This window comes from Pleurodeles waltl, chromosome 4_2, assembly GCF_031143425.1.
Source record: "Pleurodeles waltl isolate 20211129_DDA chromosome 4_2, aPleWal1.hap1.20221129, whole genome shotgun sequence".
In the NCBI taxonomy this organism is placed as follows: Eukaryota; Metazoa; Chordata; class Amphibia; order Caudata; family Salamandridae; genus Pleurodeles; species Pleurodeles waltl.
The window spans coordinates 75,178,858-75,204,895 of NC_090443.1; the positions used below are offsets into that span (position 1 = coordinate 75,178,858).

Sequence of the window (26,038 nt, forward strand, 5' to 3'; positions counted from 1 at the left end):
AGGGTGCACTATACCATAGGTGAGGGTACCAGTGCATGAGCGTGGTACCCCTACAGTGTCTAAACAAAACCTTAGACATTGTAAGTGCAGGGTAGCCATAAGAGTATATGGTCTGGGAGTTTGTCAAACACGAACTCCACAGCACCATAATGGCTACACTGAAAACTGGGAAGTTTGGTATCAAACTTCTCAGCACAATAAATGCACACTGATGCCAGTGTACATTTTATTGCAAAATACACCCCAGAGGGCACCTTAGAGGTGCCCCCTGAAACTTAACCGACTGTCTGTGTAGGCTGACTAGTTCCAGCAGCCTGCCACACTAGAGACATGTTGCTGGCCCCATGGGGAGAGTGCCTTTGTCACTCTGAGGCCAGTAAGAAAGCCTGCACTGGGTGGAGATGCTAACACCTCCCCCAGGCAGGAGCTGTAACACCTGGCGGTGAGCCTCAAAGGCTCACCCCTTTGTCACAGCCCAGCAGGGCACTCCAGCTTAGTGGAGTTGCCCGCCCCCTCCGGCCACGGCCCCCACTTTTGGCGGCAAGGCTGGAGGGAACAAAGAAAGCAACAAGGAGGAGTCACTGGCCAGTCAGGACAGCCCCTAAGGTGTCCTGAGCTGAAGTGACTCTAACTTTTAGAAATCCTCCATCTTGCAGATGGAGGATTCCCCCAATAGGGTTAGGATTGTGTCCCCCTCCCCTTGGGAGGAGGCACAAAGAGGGTGTACCCACCCTCAGGGCTAGTAGCCATTGGCTACTAACCCCCCAGACCTAAACACGCCCTTAAATTTAGTATTTAAGGGCTACCCTGAACCCTAGAAAATTAGATTCCTGCAACTACAAGAAGGACTGCCTAGCTGAAAACCCCTGCAGAGGAAGACCAGAAGACGACAACTGCCTTGGCTCCAGAAACTCACCGGCCTGTCTCCTGCCTTCCAAAGATCCTGCTCCAGCGATGCCTTCCAAAGGGACCAGCGACCTCGACATCCTCTGAGGACTGCCCCTACTTCGAAAAGACAAGAAACTCCCGAGGACAGCGGACCTGCTCCAAGAAAGGCTGCAACTTTGTTTCCAGCAGCTTTGAAAGAACCCTGCAAGCTCCCCGCAAGAAGCGTGAGACTTGCAACACTGCACCCGGCGACCCCGACTCGGCTGGTGGAGATCCAACACCTCAGGAGGGACCCCAGGACTACTCTAAGACTGTGAGTACCAAAACCTGTCCCCCCTGAGCCCCCACAGCGCCGCCTGCAGAGGGAATCCCGAGGCTTCCCCTGACCGCGACTCTTTGAATCCTAAGTCCCGACGCCTGGGAGAGACCCTGCACCCGCAGCCCCCAGGACCTGAAGGACCGAACTTTCGCTGGAGAAGTGACCCCCAGGAGTCCCTCTCCCTTGCCCAAGTGGAGGTTTCCCCGAGGAACCCCCCCCTTGCCTGCCTGCAGCGCTGAAGAGATCCCGAGATCTCTCATAGACTAACATTGCGAACCCGACGCTTGTTTCTACACTGCACCCGGCCGCCCCCGCGCCGCTGAGGGTGAAATTTCTGTGTGGGCTTGTGTCCCCCCCGGTGCCCTACAAAACCCCCCTGGTCTGCCCTCCGAAGACGCGGGTACTTACCTGCAAGCAGACCGGAACCGGGGCACCCCCTTCTCTCCATTCTAGCCTATGCGTTTTGGGCACCACTTTGAACTCTGCACCTGACCGGCCCTGAGCTGCTGGTGTGGTGACTTTGGGGTTGCTCTGAACCCCCAACGGTGGGCTACCTTGGACCAAGAACTGAACCCTGTAAGTGTCTTACTTACCTGGTAAAACTAACAAAAACTTACCTCCCCCAGGAACTGTGAAAATTGCACTAAGTGTCCACTTTTGAAATAGCTATTTGTGAATAACTTGAAAAGTATACATGCAATTGAAATGATTCAAAGTTCCTAATGTACTTACCTGCAATACCTTTCAAACAAGATATTACATGTTAAATTTGAACCTGTGGTTCTTAAAATAAACTAAGAAAAGATATTTTTCTATAACAAAACCTATTGGCTGGATTTGTCTCTGAGTGTGTGTACCTCATTTATTGTCTGTGTATGTACAACAAATGCTTAACACTACTCCTTGGATAAGCCTACTGCTCGACCACACTACCACAAAATAGAGCATTAGAATTATCTATTTTTACCACTATTTTACCTCTAAGGGGAACCCTTGGACTCTGTGCATGCTATTCCTTACTTTGAAACAGCACATACAGAGCCAACTTCCTACATTGGTGGATCAGCGGTGGGGTACAAGACTTTGCATTTGCTGGACTACTCAGCCAATACCTGATCACACGACAAATTCCAAAATTGTCATTAGAAATTGATTTTTGCAATTTGAAAAGTTTTCTAAATTCTTAAAAGACCTGCTAGGGCCTTGTGTTAGATCCTGTTTAGCATTTCTTTTAGAGTTTAAAAGTTTGTAAAAGTTTGAATTAGATTCTAGAACCAGTTGTAGATTCTTAAAAAGTATTCCAACTTTTAGAAGCAAAATGTCTAGCACAGATGTGACTGTGGTGGAACTCGACACCACACCTTACCTCCATCTTAAGATGAGGGAGCTAAGGTCACTCTGTAAAATAAAGAAAATAACAATGGGCCCCAAACCTACCAAAATACAGCTCCAGGAGCTTTTGGCAGAGTTTGAAAAGGCCAACCCCTCTGAGGGTGGCAACTCAGAGGAAGAGGATAGTGACTTGGAGGAAAATTCCCCCCTACCAGTCCTATCTAGGGAGAACCGGGTCTCTCAAACCCTGACTCCAAAAATAATAGTCAGAGATGCTGGTTCCCTCACAGGAGAGACCAACACCTCTGAAATCACTGAGGATAACTCCAGTGAAGAGGACATCCAGTTAGCCAGGATGGCCAAAAGATTGGCTTTGGAAAGGCAGATCCTAGCCATAGAGAGGGAAAGACAAGAGATGGGCCTAGGACCCATCAATGGTGGCAGCAACATAAATAGGGTCAGAGATTCTCCTGACATGTTGAAAATCCCTAAAGGGATTGTAACTAAATATGAAGATGGTGATGACATCACCAAATGGTTCACAGCTTTTGAGAGGGCTTGTGTAACCAGAAAAGTGAACAGATCTCACTGGGGTGCTCTCCTTTGGGAAATGTTCACAGGAAAGTGTAGGGATAGACTCCTCACACTCTCTGGACAAGATGCAGAATCTTATGACCTCATGAAGGGTACCCTGATTGAGGGCTTTGGATTCTCCACTGAGGAGTATAGGATTAGATTCAGGGGGGCTCAAAAATCCTCGAGCCAGACCTGGGTTGACTTTGTAGACTACTCAGTAAAAACACTAGATGGTTGGATTCAAGGCAGTGGTGTAAGTAATTATGATGGGCTGTACAATTTATTTGTGAAAGAACACCTGTTAAGTAATTGTTTCAATGATAAACTGCATCAGCATCTGGTAGACCTAGGACCAATTTCTCCCCAAGAATTGGGAAAGAAGGCGGACCATTGGGTCAAGACAAGGGTGTCCGAGACTTCAACAGGGGGTGACCAAAAGAAAGGGGTCACAAAGACTCCCCAGGGGAAGGGTGATGAGACAACCAAAACTAAAAATAGTAAAGAGTCTTCTACAGGCCCCCAAAAACCTGCACAGGAGGGTGGGCCCAGAGCCTCTTCACAAAACAATGGGTACAAGGGTAAAAACTTTGATCCCAAAAAGGCCTGGTGTCATAGCTGTAAACAGCATGGACACCAAACTGGAGACAAGGCCTGTCCCAAGAAAGGTTCCACTCCAAACTCCCATCCAGGTAACACTGGTATGGCTAGTCTCCAAGTGGGATCAACAGTGTGCCCAGAGCAAATCAGGGTCCACACTGAAGCTACTCTAGTTTCTGAGGGTGGGGTGGATTTAGCCACACTAGCTGTCTGGCCGCCTAACATGCAAAAATACAGACAGCAACTCTTAATTAATGGGACTAGAATAGAGGGCCTGAGGGATACAGGTGCCAGTGTCACCATGGTGACAGAGAAACTGGTTTCCCCTGGCCAATACCTGACTGGAAAAACTTACACAGTCACCAACGCTGACAATCAGAGAAAAGTACATCCCATGGCAATGGTTACTTTAGAATGGGGAGGGGTCAATGGCCTGAAACAGGTGGTGGTCTCCTCAAATATCCCAGTGGACTGTCTGCTTGGAAATGACCTGGAGTCCTCAGCATGGGCTGAGGTAGAACTAAAAACCCATGCAGCAATGCTGGGTATCCCTGAACTGGTGTGTGTGAAAACAAGAGCACAATGCAAGGCACAGGGTGAACAAGTAGAGCTGGAGTCTGGAAGAATGGCCCAGCCTACCAAGAGGAAAGGAAAGTCAGTTGGGAAACCAACTGCAACACAGCCAAAGAAAGGGAACCTCTCTTCTCAGGAAGAAGTTCTGCCCTCTGAGGGAACTGAGCCTTTGGAGCTTGAACCTTATCAGGTTGAGCTCTTAGGCCCAGGGGGACCCTCAAGGGAGGAGCTGTGTAAGGGACAAGAAACCTGTCCCTCTCTTGAAGGCCTTAGGCAGCAAGCTGCTGAAGAGTCCAAGGGCAAGAAAAATGGAACACATAGGGTCTATTGGGAAGATGGACTCCTGTACACTGAGGCCAGAGACCCCAAACCTGGTGCCACTAGGAGAGTGGTAGTGCCTCAGCTGTTCAGAGAGTTCATCCTAACATTGGCCCATGACATTCCCCTTGCTGGACATTTGGGACAAACCAAGACGTGGGAGAGGCTAGTCAACCACTTCTACTGGCCCAATATGTCCAACATGGTTAAGGAGTTTTGCCTCTCCTGCCCCACCTGTCAAGCCAGTGGTAAGACAGGTGGGCATCCAAAGGCCCCCCTCATTCCACTTCCAGTGGTGGGGGTTCCCTTTGAAAGAGTGGGTGTGGACATAGTTGGTCCACTAGAACCTCCCACAGCCTCAGGAAATATGTATATCCTGGTAGTAGTGGATCATGCTACCAGGTATCCTGAAGCTATTCCCCTTAGGTCGACTACTGCCCCTGCAGTAGCCAAGGCCCTCATTGGTATCTTTACCAGAGTGGGTTTCCCTAAGGAGGTGGTGTCTGACAGAGGTACCAACTTCATGTCAGCATACCTAAAACACATGTGGAATGAGTGTGGAGTGACTTACAAATTCACTACACCATACCATCCACAAACTAATGGCTTGGTTGAGAGATTCAACAAGACATTAAAAGGCATGATCATGGGGCTCCCAGAAAAACTCAAAAGGAGATGGGATGTCCTCTTGCCATGTCTGCTTTTCGCTTACAGAGAGGTGCCACAGAAGGGAGTAGGATTCTCACCCTTTGAACTTCTGTTTGGCCACCCTGTAAGGGGACCACTTGCTCTTGTTAAAGAAGGCTGGGAGAGACCTCTCCATGAGCCTAAACAAGACATAGTGGACTATGTACTTGGCCTTCGCTCTAGAATGGCAGAGTACATGGAAAAGGCAACCAAAAACCTTGAGGCCAGCCAACAGCTCCAGAAGTTTTGGTATGACCAAAAGGCTGCACTGGTTGAGTTCCAACCAGGGCAGAAAGTCTGGGTTCTGGAGCCTGTGGCTCCCAGGGCACTCCAGGACAAATGGAGTGGCCCTTACCCAGTGCTAGAAAGGAAGAGTCAGGTCACCTACCTGGTGGACCTGGGCACAAGCAGGAGCCCCAAGAGGGTGATCCATGTGAACCGCCTTAAGCTCTTCCATGACAGGGCTGATGTGAATCTGTTGATGGTAACAGATGAGGATCAGGAGGCAGAGAGTGAACCTCTCCCTGATCTTCTGTCATCAGACCCAAAAGATGGCACAGTAGATGGAGTGATCTACTCAGACACCCTCTCTGGCCAACAGCAAGCTGATTGTAGGAGAGTCCTACAACAGTTTCCTGAACTCTTCTCCTTAACCCCTGGTCAGACACACCTGTGTACCCATGATGTGGACACAGGAGACAGCATGCCTGTCAAAAACAAAATCTTTAGACAGTCTGACCATGTTAAGGAAAGCATCAAGGTGGAAGTCCACAAGATGCTGGAATTGGGAGTAATTGAGCGCTCTGACAGCCCCTGGGCTAGCCCAGTGGTCTTAGTCCCCAAACCTCACACCAAAGATGGAAAGAAAGAGATGAGGTTTTGTGTGGACTACAGAGGGCTCAATTCTGTCACCAAGACAGATGCTCATCCAATTCCTAGAGCTGATGAGCTCATAGACAAATTAGGTGCTGCCAAATTCTTAAGTACCTTTGACTTGACAGCAGGGTACTGGCAAATAAAAATGGCACCTGGAGCAAAAGAGAAAACCGCATTCTCCACACCTGATGGGCATTATCAGTTTACTGTTATGCCCTTTGGTTTAAAGAATGCCCCTGCCACCTTCCAAAGGTTGGTGAATCAAGTCCTTGCTGGCTTGGAGTCCTTTAGCACAGCTTATCTTGATGATATTGCTGTCTTTAGCTCCACCTGGCAGGATCACCTGGTCCACCTGAAGAAGGTTTTGAAGGCTCTGCAATCTGCAGGCCTCTCTATCAAGGCATCCAAATGCCAGATAGGGAAGGGAACTGTGGTTTACTTGGGCCACCTTGTAGGTGGAGGCCAAGTTCAGCCACTCCAACCCAAGATCCAGACTATTCTGGACTGGGTAGCTCCAAAAACCCAGACTCAAGTCAGGGCATTCCTTGGCTTGACTGGGTATTACAGGAGGTTTGTGAAGGGATATGGATCCATTGTGACAGCCCTCACTGAACTCACCTCCAAGAAAATGCCCAAGAAAGTGAACTGGACTGTGGAATGCCAACAGGCCTTTGACACCCTGAAACAAGCAATGTGCTCAGCACCAGTTCTAAAAGCTCCAGATTATTCTAAGCAGTTCATTGTGCAGACTGATGCCTCTGAACATGGGATAGGGGCAGTTTTGTCCCAAACAAATGATGATGGTCTTGACCAGCCTGTTGCTTTCATTAGCAGGAGGTTACTCCCCAGGGAGCAGCGTTGGAGTGCCATTGAGAGGGAGGCCTTTGCTGTGGTTTGGTCCCTGAAGAAGCGGAGACCATACCTCTTTGGGACTCACTTCCTAGTTCAAACTGACCACAGACCTCTCAAATGGCTGATGCAAATGAAAGGTGAAAATCCTAAACTGTTGAGGTGGTCCATCTCCCTACAGGGAATGGACTTTATAGTGGAACACAGACCTGGGACTGCCCATGCCAATGCAGATGGCCTTTCCAGGTTCTTCCACTTAGAAAATGAAGACTCTCTTGGGAAAGGTTAGTCTCATCCTCTTTCGTTTGGGGGGGGGGTTGTGTAAGGAAATGCCTCCTTGGCATGGTTGCCCCCTGACTTTTTGCCTTTGCTGATGCTATGTTTACAATTGAAAGTGTGCTGAGGCCTGCTAACCAGGCCCCAGCACCAGTGTTCTTTCCCTAACCTGTACTTTTGTATCCACAATTGGCAGACCCTGGCATCCAGATAAGTCCCTTGTAACTGGTACTTCTAGTACCAAGGGCCCTGATGCCAAGGAAGGTCTCTAAGGGCTGCAGCATGTCTTATGCCACCCTGGAGACCTCTCACTCAGCACAGACACACTGCTTGCCAGCTTGTGTGTGCTAGTGAGGACAAAACGAGTAAGTCGACATGGCACTCCCCTCAGGGTGCCATGCCAGCCTCACTGCCTATGCAGTATAGGTAAGACACCCCTCTAGCAGGCCTTACAGCCCTAAGGCAGGGTGCACTATACCATAGGTGAGGGTACCAGTGCATGAGCATGGTACCCCTACAGTGTCTAAACAAAACCTTAGACATTGTAAGTGCAGGGTAGCCATAAGAGTATATGGTCTGGGAGTTTGTCAAACACGAACTCCACAGCACCATAATGGCTACACTGAAAACTGGGAAGTTTGGTATCAAACTTCTCAGCACAATAAATGCACACTGATGCCAGTGTACATTTTATTGCAAAATACACCCCAGAGGGCACCTTAGAGGTGCCCCCTGAAACTTAACCGACTGTCTGTGTAGGCTGACTAGTTCCAGCAGCCTGCCACACTAGAGACATGTTGCTGGCCCCATGGGGAGAGTGCCTTTGTCACTCTGAGGCCAGTAACAAAGCCTGCACTGGGTGGAGATGCTAACACCTCCCCCAGGCAGGAGCTGTAACACCTGGCGGTGAGCCTCAAAGGCTCACCCCTTTGTCACAGCCCAGCAGGGCACTCCAGCTTAGTGGAGTTGCCCGCCCCCTCCGGCCACGGCCCCCACTTTTGGCGGCAAGGCTGGAGGGAACAAAGAAAGCAACAAGGAGGAGTCACTGGCCAGTCAGGACAGCCCCTAAGGTGTCCTGAGCTGAAGTGACTCTAACTTTTAGAAATCCTCCATCTTGCAGATGGAGGATTCCCCCAATAGGGTTAGGATTGTGTCCCCCTCCCCTTGGGAGGAGGCACAAAGAGGGTGTACCCACCCTCAGGGCTAGTAGCCATTGGCTACTAACCCCCAGACCTAAACACGCCCTTAAATTTAGTATTTAAGGGCTACCCTGAACCCTAGAAAATTAGATTCCTGCAACTACAAGAAGAAGGACTGCTTAGCTGAAAACCCCTGCAGAGGAAGACCAGAAGACGACAACTGCCTTGGCTCCAGAAACTCACCGGCCTGTCTCCTGCCTTCCAAAGATCCTGCTCCAGCGACGCCTTCCAAAGGGACCAGCGACCTCGACATCCTCTGAGGACTGCCCCTACTTCGAAAAGACAAGAAACTCCAGAGGACAGCGGACCTGCTCCAAGAAAGGCTGCAACTTTGTTTCCAGCAGCTTTGAAAGAACCCTGCAAGCTCCCCGCAAGAAGCGTGAGACTTGCAACACTGCACCCGGCGACCCCGACTCGGCTGGTGGAGATCCAACACCTCAGGAGGGACCCCAGGACTACTCTAAGACTGTGAGTACCAAAACCTGTCCCCCCTGAGCCCCCACAGCGCCGCCTGCAGGGGGAATCCCGAGGCTTCCCCTGACCGCGACTCTTTGAATCCTAAGTCCCGACGCCTGGGAGAGACCCTGCACCCGCAGCCCCCAGGACCTGAAGGACCGAACTTTCGCTGGAGAAGTGACCCCCAGGAGTCCCTCTCCCTTGCCCAAGTGGAGGTTTCCCCGAGGAACCCCCCCCCCCCCTTGCCTGCCTGCAGCGCTGAAGAGATCCCGAGATCTCTCATAGACTAACATTGCGAACCCGACGCTTGTTTCTACACTGCACCCGGCCGCCCCCGCGCCGCTGAGGGTGAAATTTCTGTGTGGGCTTGTGTCCCCCCCGGTGCCCTACAAAACCCCCCTGGTCTGCCCTCCGAAGACGCGGGTACTTACCTGCAAGCAGACCGGAACCAGGGCACCCCCTTCTCTCCATTCTAGCCTATGCGTTTTGGGCACCACTTTGAACTCTGCACCTGACCGGCCCTGAGCTGCTGGTGTGGTGACTTTGGGGTTGCTCTGAACCCCCAACGGTGGGCTACCTTGGACCAAGAACTGAACCCTGTAAGTGTCTTACTTACCTGGTAAAACTAACAAAAACTTACCTCCCCCAGGAACTGTGAAAATTGCACTAAGTGTCCACTTTTGAAATAGCTATTTGTGAATAACTTGAAAAGTATACATGCAATTGAAATGATTCAAAGTTCCTAATGTACTTACCTGCAATACCTTTCAAACAAGATATTACATGTTAAATTTGAACCTGTGGTTCTTAAAATAAACTAAGAAAAGATATTTTTCTATAACAAAACCTATTGGCTGGATTTGTCTCTGAGTGTGTGTACCTCATTTATTGTCTATGTGTATGTACAACAAATGCTTAACACTACTCCTTGGATAAGCCTACTGCTCGACCACACTACCACAAAATAGAGCATTAGTATTATCTATTTTTACCACTATTTTACCTCTAAGGGGAACCCTTGGACTCTGTGCATGCTATTCCTTACTTTGAAATAGCACATACAGAGCCAACTTCCTACACACACTCAGAGACAAATCCAGCCAATAGGTTTTGTTATAGAAAAATCTTTTCTTAGTTTATTTTAAGAACCACAGGTTCAAATTTAACATGTAATATCTTGTTTGAAAGGTATTGCAGGTAAGTACATTAGGAACTTTGAATCATTTCAATTGCATGTATACTTTTCAAGTTATTCACAAATGGCTATTTCAAAAGTGGACACTTAGTGCAATTTTCACAGTTCCTGGGGGAGGTAAGTTTTTGTTAGTTTTACCAGGTAAGTAAGACACTTACAGGGTTCAGTTCTTGGTCCAAGGTAGCCCACCGTTGGGGGTTCAGAGCCACCCCAAAGTCACCACACCAGCAGCTCAGGGCCGGTCAGGTGCAGAGTTCAAAGTGGTGCCCAAAACGCATAGGCTAGAATGGAGAGAAGGGGGTGCCCCGGTTCCGGTCTGCTTGCAGGTAAGTACCCGCGTCTTCGGAGGGCAGACCAGGGGGGTTTTGTAGGGCACCGGGGGGGACACAAGCCCACACAGAAATTTCACCCTCAGCAGCGCGGGGGTGGCCGGGTGCAGTGTAGAAACAAGCGTCGGGTTTGCAATGTTAGTCAATGAGAGATCAAGGGATCTCTTCAGCGCTGCAGGCAGGCAAGGGGGGGCTTCCTCGGGGAAACCTCTACTTGGGCAAGGGAGAGGGACTCCTGGGGGTCACTTCTGCAGTGAAAGTCCGGTCCTTCAGGTCCTGGGGGCTGCGGGTGCAGGGTCTTTTCCAGGCGTCGGGACTTAGGTTTCAGAGAGTCGCGGTCAGGGCAAGCCTCGGGATTCCCTCTGCAGGCGGCGCTGTGGGGGCTCAGGGGGGACAGGTTTCGGTACTCAGTCGTCGAGTAGTCCGGGGGTCCTCCCTGAGGTGTTGGTTCTCCACCAGCCGAGTCGGGGTCGCCGGGTGCAGTGTTGCAAGTCTCACGCTTCTTGCGGGGAGTTGCAGGGTTCTTTAAAGCTGCTTCTTGAAACAAAGTTGCAGCCTTTTTGGAGCAGGTCCGCTGTCCTCGGGAGTTTCTTGTCTTTTTCGAAGCAGGGCAGTCCTCAGAGGATTCAGAGGTCGCTGGTCCCTTTGGAAGGCGCCGCTGGAGCAGAGTTCTTTGGAAGGCAGGAGACAGGCCGGTGAGTTTCTGGAGCCAAGGCAGTTGTGGTCTTCTGGTCTTCCTCTGCAGGGGTTTTCAGCTGGGCAGTCCTTCTTCTTGTTGCAGGAATCTAATTTTCTAGGGTTCAGGGTAGCCCTTAAATACTAAATTTAAGGGCGTGTTTAGGTCTGGGGGGTTAGTAGCCAATGGCTACTAGCCCTGAGGGTGGGTACACCCTCTTTGTGCCTCCTCCCAAGGGGAGGGGGTCACAATCCTAACCCTATTGGGGGAATCCTCCATCTGCAAGATGGAGGATTTCTAAAAGTTAGTCACCTCAGCTCAGGACACCTTAGGGGCTGTCCTGACTGGCCAGTGACGACTCCTTGTTATTCTCATTATTTTCTCCGGCCTTGCCGCCAAAAGTGGGGGCCGGGGGCGGGCAACTCCACTAGCTGGAGTGTCCTGCGGTGCTGTGACAAAGGGGTGAGCCTTTGAGGCTCACCGCCAGGTGTTACAGCTCCTGCCTGGGGGAGGTGTTAGCATCTCCACCCAGTGCAGGCTTTGTTACTGGCCTCAGAGTGACAAAGGCACTCTCCCCATGGGGCCAGCAACATGTCTCTAGTGTGGCAGGCTGCTGGAACTAGTCAGCCTACACAGATAGTCGGTTAAGTTTCAGGGGGCACCTCTAAGGTGCCCTCTGGGGTGTATTTTGCAATAAAATGTACACTGGGATCAGTGTGCATTTATTGTGCTGAGAAGTTTGATACCAAACTTCCCAGTTTTCAGTGTAGCCATTCTGGTGCTGTGGAGTTCGTGTTTGACACTCCCAGACCATATACTCTTATGGCTACCCTGCACTTACAATGTCTAAGGTTTTGTTCAGACACTGTAGGGGTACCATGCTCATGCACTGGTACCCTCACCTATGGTATAGTGCACCCTGCCTTAGGGCTGTAAGGCCTGCTAGAGGGGTGACTGACCTATACTTGCATAGGCAGTGAGAGGCTGGCATGGCACCCTGAGGGGAGTGCCATGTCGACTTACTCGTTTTGTCCTCACTAGCACACACAAGCTGGCAAGCAGTGTGTCTGTGCTGAGTGAGAGGTCTCCAGGGTGGCATAAGACATGCTGCAGCCCTTAGAGACCTTCCTTGGCATCAGGGCCCTTGGTACTAGAAGTACCAGTTACAAGGGACTTATCTGGATGCCAGGGTCTGCCAATTGTGGATACAAAAGTACAGGTTAGGGAAAGAACACTGGTGCTGGGGCCTGGTTAGCAGGCCTCCGCACACTTTCAATTGTAAACATAGCATCAGCAAAGGCAAAAAGTCAGGGGGCAACCATGCCAAGGAGGCATTTCCTTACAAGGTTGTTGAAGAAGGTCAAAACATTTCCAACAATCAAATACGCTCCTCTATGGATGCAGCAGACACAGCCGCAAGGACCATTAATACGTCGGTTACCATCCGTAGGCACGCATGGCTCAGAACGTCTGGATTCAAGCCGGAAATTCAGCAGGCAGTACTTAACATGCCAGTAAACGAAAAAATGCTGTTCGGTCCGGAGGTCGACACAGCCATAGAAAAGCTCAAAAAGGACACTGACACTGCCAAGGCCATGGGCGCACTCTACTCCCCGCAGAGCAGAGGATCTTATACCACCTTCCGCAAAACACCTTTTAGAGGAGGGTTTCGGGGTCAGGCCACACAAGCCAGTACCTCACAGTCCGCACCGTCCACCTACCAGGGACAGTACAGGGGAGGCTTTCGGGGCCAGTATAGAGGAGGGCAATTCCCTAGGAATAGAGGAAGATTTCAAAGCCCCAAAACCACTACCAACAAGCAGTGACTCACACGTCACTCACCCCCCCCCCCCCCCCCCCCCACACAACACCAGTGGGGGGAAGGATAGGTCAATATTACGAAGCATGGGAGGAAATAACTACAGACACATGGGTCCTAGCAATTATCCAACATGGTTATTGCATAGAATTCCTGCAATTCCCTCCAGACATACCACCAAAATCACAAAATTTATCAAAACACCATTCACAGCTTCTAGAGATAGAAGTTCAAGCACTACTGCAAATAAATGCAATAGAATTAGTACCAAGCACACAAATAAACACAGGAGTTTATTCACTGTACTTCTTGATACCAAAAAAGGACAAAACACTGAGACCAATTCTGGACCTCAGAGTAGTAAACACATTCATCAAATCAGACCACTTTCACATGGTCACACTACAAGAAGTGTTACCATTGCTCAAAAAACACAACTACATGACAACCCTAGACCTCAAAGACGTATATTTCCATATACCAATACATCAATCACACAGAAAATATCTAAGGTTTGTATTCAAAGGAATACATTACCAATTCAAAGTATTGCCTTTCGGTTTAACAACCGCTCCAAGGGTATTCACAAAATGCCTAGCAGTAGTCGCTGCACACATCAGAAGGCAGCAAATACATGTATTCCCGTATCTAGACGACTGGCTAATCAAAACCAGTTCGCTCACACAATGCTCAAACCACACAAATCAAGTCATACAAACCCTCTACAAACTAGGGTTCACCGTCAACTTTGCAAAATCCAACATTCAGCCAAGCAAAGTACAGCAATATCTAGGAGCCATAATAGACACGACAAAAGGAGTAGCAACGCCAGCTCCACAAAGAATTCACAATTTCAACAGTCATTCAACACATGTCTCCAAATCAAACAATACAAGCAAGAACAATACTACAGCTCCTAGGCATGATGTCCTCATGCATAGCCATTGTCCCAAACGCAAGACTGCACATGAGGCCCTTACAACAATGCCTAGCCTCACAGTGGTCTCAAGCACAGGGTCACCTTCTAGATCTGGTGTTAATAGACCGCCAAACTTACCTCTCGCTTCTATGGTGGAACAGTATAAATTTAAACAAAGGGCGGCCTTTCCAAGACCCAGTGCCACAGTACGTAATAACAACAGATGCTTCCATGACAGGGTGGGGAGCACATCTCAATCAACACACCATAAGAGGACAATGGAACATACATCAAACAAAACTGCATATAAATCATCTAGAATTATTAGCAGTTTTTCAAGCACTAAAAGATTTCCAACCAATCATAACCCACAAATACATCCTTGTCAAAAGACAACATGACAACGATGTATTATCTAAACAAACAAGGAGGGACACATTCAACGCAGTTAAGCTTATTAGCTCAAAACATATGGAAGTGGGCAATCCACCATCAAATTCGCCTCCTAGCACAGTTTATTCCAGGGATCCAGAATCAACTGGCAGACAATCTCTCTCGAGATCACCAACAAGTCCACGAATGGGAAATCCACCCACAAATTCTGAACTCCTACTTCACACTCTGGGGAACACCTCAGATAGACTTATTTGCAACAAAAGAGAACGCAAAATGCCAAAACTTCGCGTCCAGATACCCACACAAGCAATCCCAAGGCAATGCCCTATGGATGAACTGGTCAGGAATATTTGCTTACGCTTTTCCTCCTCTCCCTCTCCTCCCTTATCTAGTGAACAAATTGAGTCAAAACAAACTCAAACTCATTTTAATAGCACCAACGTGGGCAAGACAACCCTGGTACACAACACTGCTAGATCTTTCTGTAGTACCCCACATCAAACTGCCGAACAAACCAGATCTGTTAACGCAACACAACCAACAGATCAGACACCCAGATCCAGCATCGCTGAATCTAGCAATCTGGCTCCTGAAATCCTAGAATTCGGACACTTACAACTTAGCCAAGAGGGTATGGAGGTCATAAAGCAGGCCAGAAGGCCATCCACTAGACACTGCTACGCAAGTAAGTGGAAAAGATTTGTTTGTTACTGCCATCATAATCAGATACAACCACTAGACGCAACTCCAAAACATATAATAAATTACTTGCTCCATTTACAAAAAGCAAGGCTAGCCTTCTCTTCTATTAAAATACACCTTGCAGCAATATCTGCATACCTGCAGACTACCTATTCAACTTCCTTGTATAGGATACCAGTCATCAAAGCATTCATAGAAGGTCTTAAAAGAATTATACCACCAAGAACACCACCTGTTCCTTCATGGAACCTAAACGTGGTCCTAACAAGACTCATGGGCCCACCTTTAGAACCCATGCACTCTTGCGGAATACAATTCCTAACCTGGAAAGTTGCCTTTCTCATCGCCATTACATCTCTCAGAAGAGTAAGTGAAATTCAAGCGTTCACAACACAGGAACCTTTTATACAAATACATAAAAATAAGGTCGTCCTACGACTTAATCCAAAATTTTTACCAAAAGTTATTTCACCGTTCCATCTAAATCAAACGGTAGAACTACCTGTTTTTTTCCCACAGCCAGATTCTGTGGCTGAAAGAGCACTACATACATTAGGTGTCAAAAGAGCATTAATGTACTACATTGACAGAACAAAGAACATCAGAAAGACTAAACAGCTATTTATTGCATTCCAAAAACCTCATGCAGGTAACCCAATATCAAAACAAGGTATAGCCAGATGGATTGTTAAATGCATCCAAATCTGCTACCTTAAAGCAAAAAGACAACTGCCCATTACTCCCAGGGCACATTCAACCAGGAAAAAGGGTGCTTCAATGGCCTTTTTAGGAAACATCCCAATGCATAAAATATGTAAGGCAGCCACATGGTCTACGCTTCACACATTCACCAAACACTACTGTATAGATGTGCTATCCGCACAACAAGCCGCAGTAGGTCAAGCTGTATTAAGAACTCTATTTCAGACAACTTCTACTCCTACAGGCTAATCCACCGCTTATGGGGAAATAACTGCTTACTAGTCTATGCAGACCATGTGTATCTACAGCGACAGATGCCATCGAACTGAAAATGTCACTTACCCAGTGTACATCTGTTCGTGGCATCAGTCGCTGAGATTCACATGGGCCCACCCACCTCCCCGGAAGCCTGTAGCAGTTCAGAAGTTACCTTCAATTTTGTACATTTGTATATATATTATTTAAACCTTTAATAGGTACATACTTACACATTTCATTGCGCGGGCACTATTACTATAGTACAACTCCTACCTCACCCTCTGCGGGGAAAACAATCGAAGATGGGAGTCGACGCCCATACGCAATGAGCACAGAAGGAGGAGCCACTCGGTCCAGTGACTCAAACACTTCTTCGAAGAAAAACAACTTGTAACACTCCGACCCAACACCAGATGGCGAGCTAATGCAGACCATGTGAATCTCAGCGACTGATGCCACGAACAGATGTACACTGGGTAAGTGACATTTTCATTTCTGCAAAGGATCCGCGTCAGATCACTGTTGGCAATTAGATTACCAGAGAAACCTTTAATGTTTACCTTTATTTCTGGGGCCCAGAATCGATCCATTCCTTCTCCTGCAAGTTCACATAGGAGGCATGAGTGGAAAAGGGCGACATCCTTTTCTCCACGGTGCTTTAAGTTCTCCTTTTTTTTTTTTTGCTCATAAGTTTATTCCCTTGACAAAGCAGTCAGGTAGACACACTGGTCTTTAGTTTATGGTTCCTCAGCAACTAAAATATTAACAGCTAGAGCCAGAGCTGCTCTTGGTGTTTTGATAGAACCCTGTTTGACTCCATGAACATCTATGCCAAAGAGCTACCTGAACACGAGGGACTCCAGTGTCCAATTAAGGAATCAATGCCTCCATGGGCTGCAGGTTCATCTGCCACTCAGTTCTGTCAAGGCATTGCTCCTGAACCTACGTGGTGGCTACTCTTAACATCACTGAAGCTTGATGCACAACGTACTATAGTGCGGAGTCCCAGTCTCAATGGCTCCACCCTTCTCTATCAAGTAGTCCAGTGGAAGGGACTGTTTCCATTATTCTTAGAGGGTGGCAAATCATATCTGACAAAATGATCCTTCAGCAAACACAAAATAGTTCTAATCTTCATCTCTATTTCAAAGTCAGTCCATTCAAAGCCTGTGCTAAAACATCAGCGGCATTTATTACGGGTGGATGTGGCATCACTGATATGAAAGCAAGCGGTAGAGCCTGTTCCTCTGAGAGAAAAATCTATTACATATATTTTTGGTACCCAAAAATGTCCCCTAGAAAGTGTTCAGACCGATCTTGGAGCTCAGGTAGCCAACAAGTGGATCAAGAAGAAAAATGTCAGGGTTGGCTCTGCACTAGATGAATCCCATGCTTGTGAAAGGAAGACTGGATGTACGCTGGCAACACAGGACGCTCTTTAAGTGCACAATAGGCAACACCAATAGCCAGTTCTTCCCTTCAGGCTAAATTCTGCACCTCTGACCTTTTCAAAGTACACATCTATAATTGCAGCTTATCTCTAACAAAACTCTACTTCTATCCTTGTCTCAACTGTTGGTTGAGAAAAGCCCAAGTTGCATAAAGGACACTTGAAGACTTCATCGCCGCTGTTGCACTTGTTTGTTGTCTGGGCCTCCAAGTCAGCTTTCAGGAATCTTTAACTCATGCTCAATTACTACCTAGGAGCAACATTACACACCAGGGGCAGAGATGTCTTTTTTTCAAAGTCGAGTGTTCACTATTTTTTGTAATGTTTTGTCCGTAAATTCCCTTTCCTACTGCCATATGCAGTATTTCACATGAAGCCTCCACATCGGTGCTTACAATCTGTGGTCTCAGTGGTAAGACAAATGAGAGAACAGATTGAGGCTACTTCTTCTCCAGAGGTGGTCAAGAGGACCCTTCTTCCAAAGGGCATTCCTTTTCATTATGAATATCTCTCACAAACCATTGAGCCTCAGAGCATGACCGTGTGGTCAGACAAGAATGACTTTACCACATCAATGTCCTAGAGTTAAAAGTAGTCCTTACTCCCAATGCTTTTTTGCCTTCCTTAATAAGGAACAGAAACCTTGTTCTTACAGACTACATGACCCCAGTTCACGACTTCATCGAACAGGGTGGCACCAAATCCAAAATTTTATCACTGGGCTTGCAAGCAATCTGAAACTCGTTCTTAGCAAGGCATCAATCCATTTGAACTGTATCCTCAAGGCCCTTAAAAATCTCGGGCAGTTCTGCTGAGCTAATAGTGCATAGGAAACCACAAATGTGTTCTCAGCAGTTGTAATAAGACATTTTTCACGACTGTTTCTAGTGGTAAATCTCTTTGCTAAAAAATATATGCACCAATTCTTAATAAAGATGGGGATTCCAAGTGACCAAGATACCTTCACTTTTACATAAAATTTAACAAGAAGCTGCAGTGAAAGTGTCTTGTCCGGATGCAAAGGCATCGATATGCCAGCATGAAATTGGTGAATTTTGGAGCACGACTCCTGAGATTGTGCAATATGTCCATCTGTTGATCTCAAGATTGTCTGAACATTAAGTAGACTAAAGGATCATCTATCAGGCCACATGCTTTCAAGTGGAACAGATTTCTACTGTGGTGTCTTCGGAATAAACCCGATCTGTTGTCATGTCAAAATGTGATTATCACTTACCTCCTCCCTTTGGCATAATCAGACATACAGTTTTGCTCTATAACAGTACATTCAGCTGCCATCTAGGCATGCAGAAGAGGTCTCGCACAAATATCATTCTTTACAGTTCATTGGATAAGAGTTTTGGACAATATGAAAAAAGCATTGTCCTCACGATGGAAGCATTCCCCTCTATGCAAGCACTGTTTGGTCCTAACTTGGAATGTAGATTTTCTAGTGATCATTACATCTGCTGTAAAGTAAATAACCTTCAGCCCCCTCTGCAGTAGAACCCAACGTCATTTTTCATCTTTTTAAAAAAAAACATTTTATTGGTTTTCAGTTTCAACTGTTCCAGCATACAGTGTATATGAAGCAGTATCGCATACAGATCATAATTGCGCATGTAATCAATCTACAGGTGTGTTCCTGTGATCCTGTGTTATGTAACATTGATGTTGAACAATCCCCTACCCAATCCACCCCCCAACCCTACCCAGCTTCCATCTATTAATTATATGAGTTAAGACCTATGGGTCGCAATCAATATTGAGTTTCTCTGGAGTACCTCTCCTTGCCACACATACTCACCTTACAAACCACAACATTCCCAGCCAGTCATATGTGAGGAAGGGGCATATATGAACCCTTTAGTTCACAATATGTGAAAGCCTCAGGCATTTCATAAGACTATTGGCCCAGTCACAGTCATCTCCATGACTCAGTCTGTGCCCTAAACGCTTTTACTAGTGAATCCCACTCTAGAGATTGATTTCCTCCTCAGTCCTCTATATTCTCTTCTGCGGGCAGCACTTTCAGCCTGACTCAGGCATAACACCTCTTCCCTCCACGAGAGGAGAGTTTGGGCATGGCGGGGGGACTTCCAGCACCTCGTCAGCTGACGTTTTGCCAAAAGCATAGCCAAGTCCATGAAGCACGTTAAGTACATTTGAGGTACGTTTCCTAAGGTGCAGTCCCAGGCGGAAGTAAGCGGGTGACACCTACTGGTTCGTCCATGATCTGGCAGAATGTCTTCTATTGCAGTCCAGCACTGTGTGAGGGACGGTCATGCCCAAATCGTATGGAGGAGGTCAGTATCAGTGGTGCGACACAGAGGACAGTGTGCTGTTGTAGTGTGATAGAACCTATTGAGCCTATGTGGGGTGAGGTACACCCGGTGGAAAAGGTGAAACTGAATCAGCTTAAACCTAGTGTTGTAAGACACTTTTTTAGCATATTGTAATAGGAAAGTCCATTCTTTGACAGTAATGTCTACCTATATCAGTTGCCAACGTGGCCTTCAACGTGTCCAAGGAGGTGTGGAGCTGTGCCCGGATCCCGCAATATGACTTTCTAACAAGATGCTTACCTTGTCCCATTGTGCGAAGAGCCTAGAGGGTTTCAAGTGTTACTGGTTCAGTACTCTGTGGTGCCCAATAAGTGTGTACATATGATAGTATTTTAGCATGAGTTAAAAATAGAGTCTCAGATAAACCATGTATTTGCACAAAGTCTGAATGCGGGAGTAACATGCCATCTTTGAACAAGTCCCCTAAAGTGAGAGGACTCCGTTGCTCCCCAAAAATTAATTTGGTACCCTAAATGAGTGCACATTGGGGGAAAAAATCTGTGCCGCCCTCTCCGTGGATTGCCGCAAATCTCTATAGTAAATCATCCGCATACAAGGAGCACGCATGGGTAGTGGGGTTGAGCACAATTCCCCAATAATTCGCGCTGCTGCGAAGGTGTTGTGTCAGGGCCTCCAATGGCAGTACAAACGAGGGGAGACAGAGGACAACCCTGTCTGGATCCACGGTATATGGGGTAATAGGCGGATATATGCACTCCTGTCTTGGCCTAGGCAGTCAGGCCGTATACAAGAGCCTCACCCACCGTATAATTTTGCTGGGTATGCCAAAGGCTTCCAGAGATGCCAACAGATGTTGCCAGCTGAGAGTATCAAATGCTTGCCGCATATTAAAGGAGATGCAGCCGGCGTACAGATATTGGTGTTTCGACTCATCCATCAACTGAAATTGTTGGCGGATATTCATTGATGTACCATGGCGTGGAACAAATCCACACTGTAGCAGACGCGGGATTAGTGGGAGTAACCTGCCGGCCAATACTTTACTGAGGAGTTTATATTCTGTATTTAGAATAGATAGGGGTCTATAGGATGACATCTGTGTGGGAGGTCTATCTGGCTTAAGAAGATAGGTCACTACCGCTTCTCGAGTTGTAGCTGGAAGCATACCTTCTTCGTGTGACCTCTTATACAACTTCTCTAGGTGGGTAAGGAGGCGATTAGCATATGTGGCATAAAATTCCACCGGCAATCTGTCAGAGCCGGGGGTTTTATTACGTGCTGTCTCTTTTAATGCCTCATGACTCGCGGTAGTCGTGATTGAAGCTCAGCACCTCTTTCTGATGCTGTCACCTGTGGGAGCAGATTTCGGTGCAGAAACATATGTATGGAGTGCTGGTCTACAGGTGGCGGTGCTGTGTACAAATCTGCATAGTAGAGATGAAAGGAGTCGTTAATGCTAGTCTGGCTGGTTACTAAACCCAACTGTGGGGATTGTACTATTGGGAGATTGCTGTGGCCTGATTAGTTTAGCAGGCATGGCGCCCGGTTTGTCTGCCTCCTCATGTGTCCTCTGGGTATAAGATCTGTAATCTACCACTCGCAAGCGCTCTAGGAGTTCTGCATGCCTTATCCATGCCATTTGTTATTCTTTTGTCGTCTAGGATCGCCTCTTGCTCTAGAGCCCCCAACTTATTTATTAGCTGTGAGGTCTGTCAGAATTTTGGTCCGTGCTCCCACCCTCCTAGAAATGAGTCCCTTGTTGGTATCGGAGTGGGTGCCCTACCTCAGTTCAGTTGGATCTTGAGTGGGTTATGGTCAGACAGTCTTCCCTAAATATGTGGCATGGGTTATGTGGGGTTGCAAGCTGGGGGTGCATAAAAATCAGTCTAAGCGGGAATGGAGCATATGTGGGTAGGAGTAAAAGGAATATGCCCTCTCGTCCACATCACTGAAAACAAAATTTCCACCCTTATCCATATGCCTGCTCCTTGGGCAGGCTGAGAAGGTGTGGAACCATTGTCCTCGACACTTGTGCTGTAGTTTTAGAGCTTCTGGTGTAGTATGGTGAGTTTCTTGCAAGAAGGCAGTTGCGCTAGTGCAGTTTATGGAGTGTCCCCAGACCGCTTAATATTACAAGTAATTATATTGTAGGATTTAGTAACCGAGGCCATTGTTCTTAATGTAGAGTGTCGAGCAATTTCAACCCCATGGCCCTACTGCATTCCCCCTGTGTATCAGTGATGAATGAAGCGTACTCCTAACAAGCAACAACCCTACCCAATACGTGGTCTAGCGTAGACAACTGAGCTCGACCAATGTAACTAATATAACAAACTCTGGAAACCGAAATATACCAAGGCTTATGCTAATGGGGTGCCGTGGCTCAAACGCCAAACCATGCATTTGCTCCTGAGCCATACCACCGCATCATTGTCCGGACCCAGGTCTTATCAGTAATTAGCTACACATATAGCTATTACCTAACATCAAGCGTACAATACCAGGATGTTACACAGAGAGTATGAACTATCAATGTAATAATGGTTAATAATCATCAGAGGTATCGGAGCAGCGAACGAAGCTGCTGCGCAATGAACCGGAGTCTCTCTCCAGCAGCGTCCATAGTGTCTTCGAAGTGGGGACAAGTAGCAATATGGGCAGCTCTCCTTTTTCATAGATCATGAACGGTCTGCGGTGTGATAGTTGGGAACAATGCCACACTGCCCTCAGTCTCAGTATAGGAGGCCATGGATGATTCCGTGCTAGACCTACGGTTGGGGTCTCAGTAGTAGCAAGCTGGATGGCCTCCAGTTGGTTCGTACGCGCCTGCCTTGGGGACGGGCCACAGACATTGCTCCAGAGGTTTACCCCCTTGAGGTGTGTGTAGGATCTGTCACCTTCGCCCAGTTTCTGGTGGCACAGAATAGGTCCTAGTGCCCCCACCCCAAAGTCCCTCAGGGTGTGGATGCGCCAGTCATTCAGAGCGTGCCTTTTGCCCCTAGCCACTGCCTCTGGTCTCAACCACCGGGTCTCCCTGCAAAACAGCGCCTTATCATTTGTTAGTGTTTTCCATAGCAGACGGTGGCCTCGCATGTCTCATCACCATAACTCTTTGTCAAACCACATAGCGCGCTCACCTTGCTGCTTCTTTTGGGGCCAGCCTTTGAGACAGTGTGCTATCAGGGCCCTGCCTCTACTGCTGTGCTGCATTCAGGCTCCCCTGCGGTTCGCTTCCCGCCCACCGCGGTCTGTATCAATCTGCTAGGCCCCAGATGTCATTCTTTTCATGTTGCCACACTCTGAACCAAACTCCCTCACACAGCCGCTGGTACAGGGGCAGGCCTCCACTGATAACTCCAGGGAGCAGCAGTAGGTCACAGTCTAACAAGCTCGGAACCCATGTCTGTCAGCAGGCTTCCCACGTGCGCCCACAGTAATCCATATCGTGGCTGCCCCGCCTCTGCCCGGGATGGCCACGCTTTGTTCGCGCTCTGTCCGCCTGCAGTTTGCTCTCACCAGCCACACCCCAGAGCCGGGCCATTCGGAGACTGGGAGAAGCAGGTATCAGACAGAAGGTAGGCCTCGCTGCAGGCTGCCTCCGTCAGTCGTTATCCCCTCACAGGTGCCGCTGCTCCGGTTCTGGGCCACGCAGCACCCCAGCACCTCTGACTCGCTGTGATGAGTTGTGCGGCTTCTTCACTGTTTTGGGGGCAGATGTCAGGTAGATGGTTCAACCTGGGTCCAGAGCCATTAGATCATGCGTCTACCATGTTGGATGTCTGGCCACAACACCACCCCCAAATATCCCCCAAATAATTTTTCATCATAACAGGGTTATCTTAGGAGCAGATCCTTTTCTTCTGAAAGTAGTTTCCAATCTTCACATTACCCAGATAATCTCACTGCTGGTTTTCTTTAGCAATCTCTTCTCTCCGGGGGAAAGATCCCTCCACTGTAAAGCAGTTGCATGAAAGTCTGCCCAGACATTCTCCAAGCTTTATTACCTAAATGAGGATTTTAGAGCCGGGTTGACTCTAGTTGGCCAAGTAGAGGATTCTAGAGCCTAGTTGGAAAAGTTGCTGTAAATAAATCTTTTTGAATAAAGTTCTGATTATCAGAGTAATTGAAAGTTTTTTTTTTTCTGTTGATTACTGAATACTGTGTTTTTGGGTAAGCTTGCTATTCTGTTATACATGATGCAGAAGGAAATGTAACTTGTAATCCTAGTTCTGCATTATGGATATCTTCACTGAAGCCACAAGCAACCCTCCTCCTTTCCTGATTTGAGAGCTAATTTAATTGAAAATTCTAAATACCTCCTTCAAAAGAACTGTGGGTATTAGGCAACTAATAGTACAGTGCATGCTAGGAAATGGTACCCTTTTCCTTCGTTTTCTTTGTCATTTTCCTGCTTACAGCATAGATTACCCATGATGCTGCAATGTTGTGTTATGCAATTGTTAGATATGATAAGTTGACAGACCAATTCAAGAAACATTTGGTCTCTTTAAGCTATGAAGGTCAAACCTACATTTGGAAAATGACAGAGATTGCTGGCAACACCAGACATGTAATCAGTTTTTTTTGGGGGGGAAAAAGTGTTCTGTGGTCCCTGCACACAGGCAGGAATATTCAGTTTGACTTCAGTAAAGATACTTTCAGTGCAGAACTAGGCACATCAAGTAGTATTCCACCTGGTGGCCAGCATAGCTAGGAAGGACACCCCTGCACCACCTACTCTAAGAATCTCGGTATCCTCTTCAACAGCAAATTCAATATGTCCACCAAAGTCATTGCTGACACTGCCCTTGACTCCATGTCCTGAAGATGCTGAGGATTTTTTTCTTTTCTCAAATGGCTCCCAATCATCACCTGGAAAGGTGTCAAACATGCCCTGGTCACAAGGAAACTGGACCATGGGAAACACCATCACTGCCAGGATCAACATAAAACTCACCAAAAGGCTGCAGACCATTCAGAACTCTACAACCAGAATCCCCCTCAACCTCCCATGCTGCACTCTCATCACACCACGCCTGATGGAGCTCCACTGGCTCTCCATTTGCAAGCAAACACAATTAAAACTCCTCACCACCACTTTCAAGACGCTACATAACACTGGCCCAGCACACCTCAACAATCTCATCTGCTTTCACAAACCTTCCAGACACCTCGCCTCTTTCAGACTCTTACTTGCTCAAACCCCACGTATACAGAAAACCAGGTCTGGTAGTCTTGCCCAGAATGTCCTGAGCCCCTTTCAGCCGTGGACTATCAGTGTATAAGTTAAATGAAGTACAGAATCTGCCTAAAGGCTGGAATCCTGCAGGATATATGTCAGAAAATACAATTAGGCAGCTATTTCCTGTGGGGATTAACATGCCTTCACATAGATGGTGGACCTATTTTTAGATTAGTAGAGTTTATAAGAGACAGGGAGCTGGCTTGAAAAGGAGAGAATGGTATACAAAATGCTTTTTCAACCTGAGTGCTGTTAATTTGAAAATGAAATTATAGACTGATTATTTGTATCTCTCTTTACAGAAATGCCAGACCTGGAGTAAGACGTTGCCTTCAGACTTTGCAGGGGATTGAGAAGTGTGAGAAGGAGTGATTTGGGGGTGGGGGATATTGTGAAGGAAGTTGGATTTTTCATCATACACTTTTAAAATTAAGTTTAAGATTCCCAGGCTGGTAGCAAAGAAGGCAGGTTTATTGCATCTTCTAAACCATTGTCCTACACATTAAAATTAAAAAAAAGGATTCATGGAGGGTTTGTGTGCCATTGTACAGGATCGTCTTTTGCCATGTGATGCAATAATGTTATGCATGTACATTTTTTCCACAGACTTCCAGGATTGTGTTGAGGTATAGACAATGAGAGCAAACCAGTTTTAGGCATTTTTTTTTACCCCAAGCCAACATCCTCACAGTGGGAAAGCAAAGTTAGACTACCACACATATATATATATATATATATATATATATATATATATATATATATATATATATATATATATATATATATAATTATACACACACAGCATTTGGCTCTGAATTTTGACCCTGGACTAACTGGATGTGCAAACTTTTTTTTTCTTAATTTGGCTTGAACCATTGGACTGTTAACATTTACTATACCTCAGGAGAGTCTTCAGGGTTTTCTGTTTTTTTTTTTTTGCTAGTGTTCTTTTATTTCAAGAAAATAGAGTTGACATCAGTATATTTAATTTCTTACTAGTGTTCTGTACGCAGCCATACTGACCTCACTCATATCCCTTGCCTCACTTTCTGCTCGCACTTCGTGGTAGGAAGACAGATTTAAAAGTCGATTCTTACC

At 47.2% G+C, this 26,038-nt stretch overlaps 1 protein-coding gene across 2 annotated transcripts in view; it reads left to right on the top strand.

Annotated features, from left to right (window-relative positions):
- The window catches only part of PTGES3 (prostaglandin E synthase 3), an 87,260-nt gene extending 61,786 nt beyond the window's left edge, over positions 1-25,474 (top strand). For both annotated transcript variants that reach the window (XM_069230762.1, XM_069230761.1), the window contains one exon: positions 25,243-25,474. In XM_069230762.1, the coding sequence (XP_069086863.1) occupies positions 25,243-25,262 (20 nt within the window). In that variant the 3' untranslated portion in view covers positions 25,263-25,474. The remainder of the gene's footprint in view (positions 1-25,242) is intronic.
- Positions 25,475-26,038: the final 564 nt, after the last annotated feature.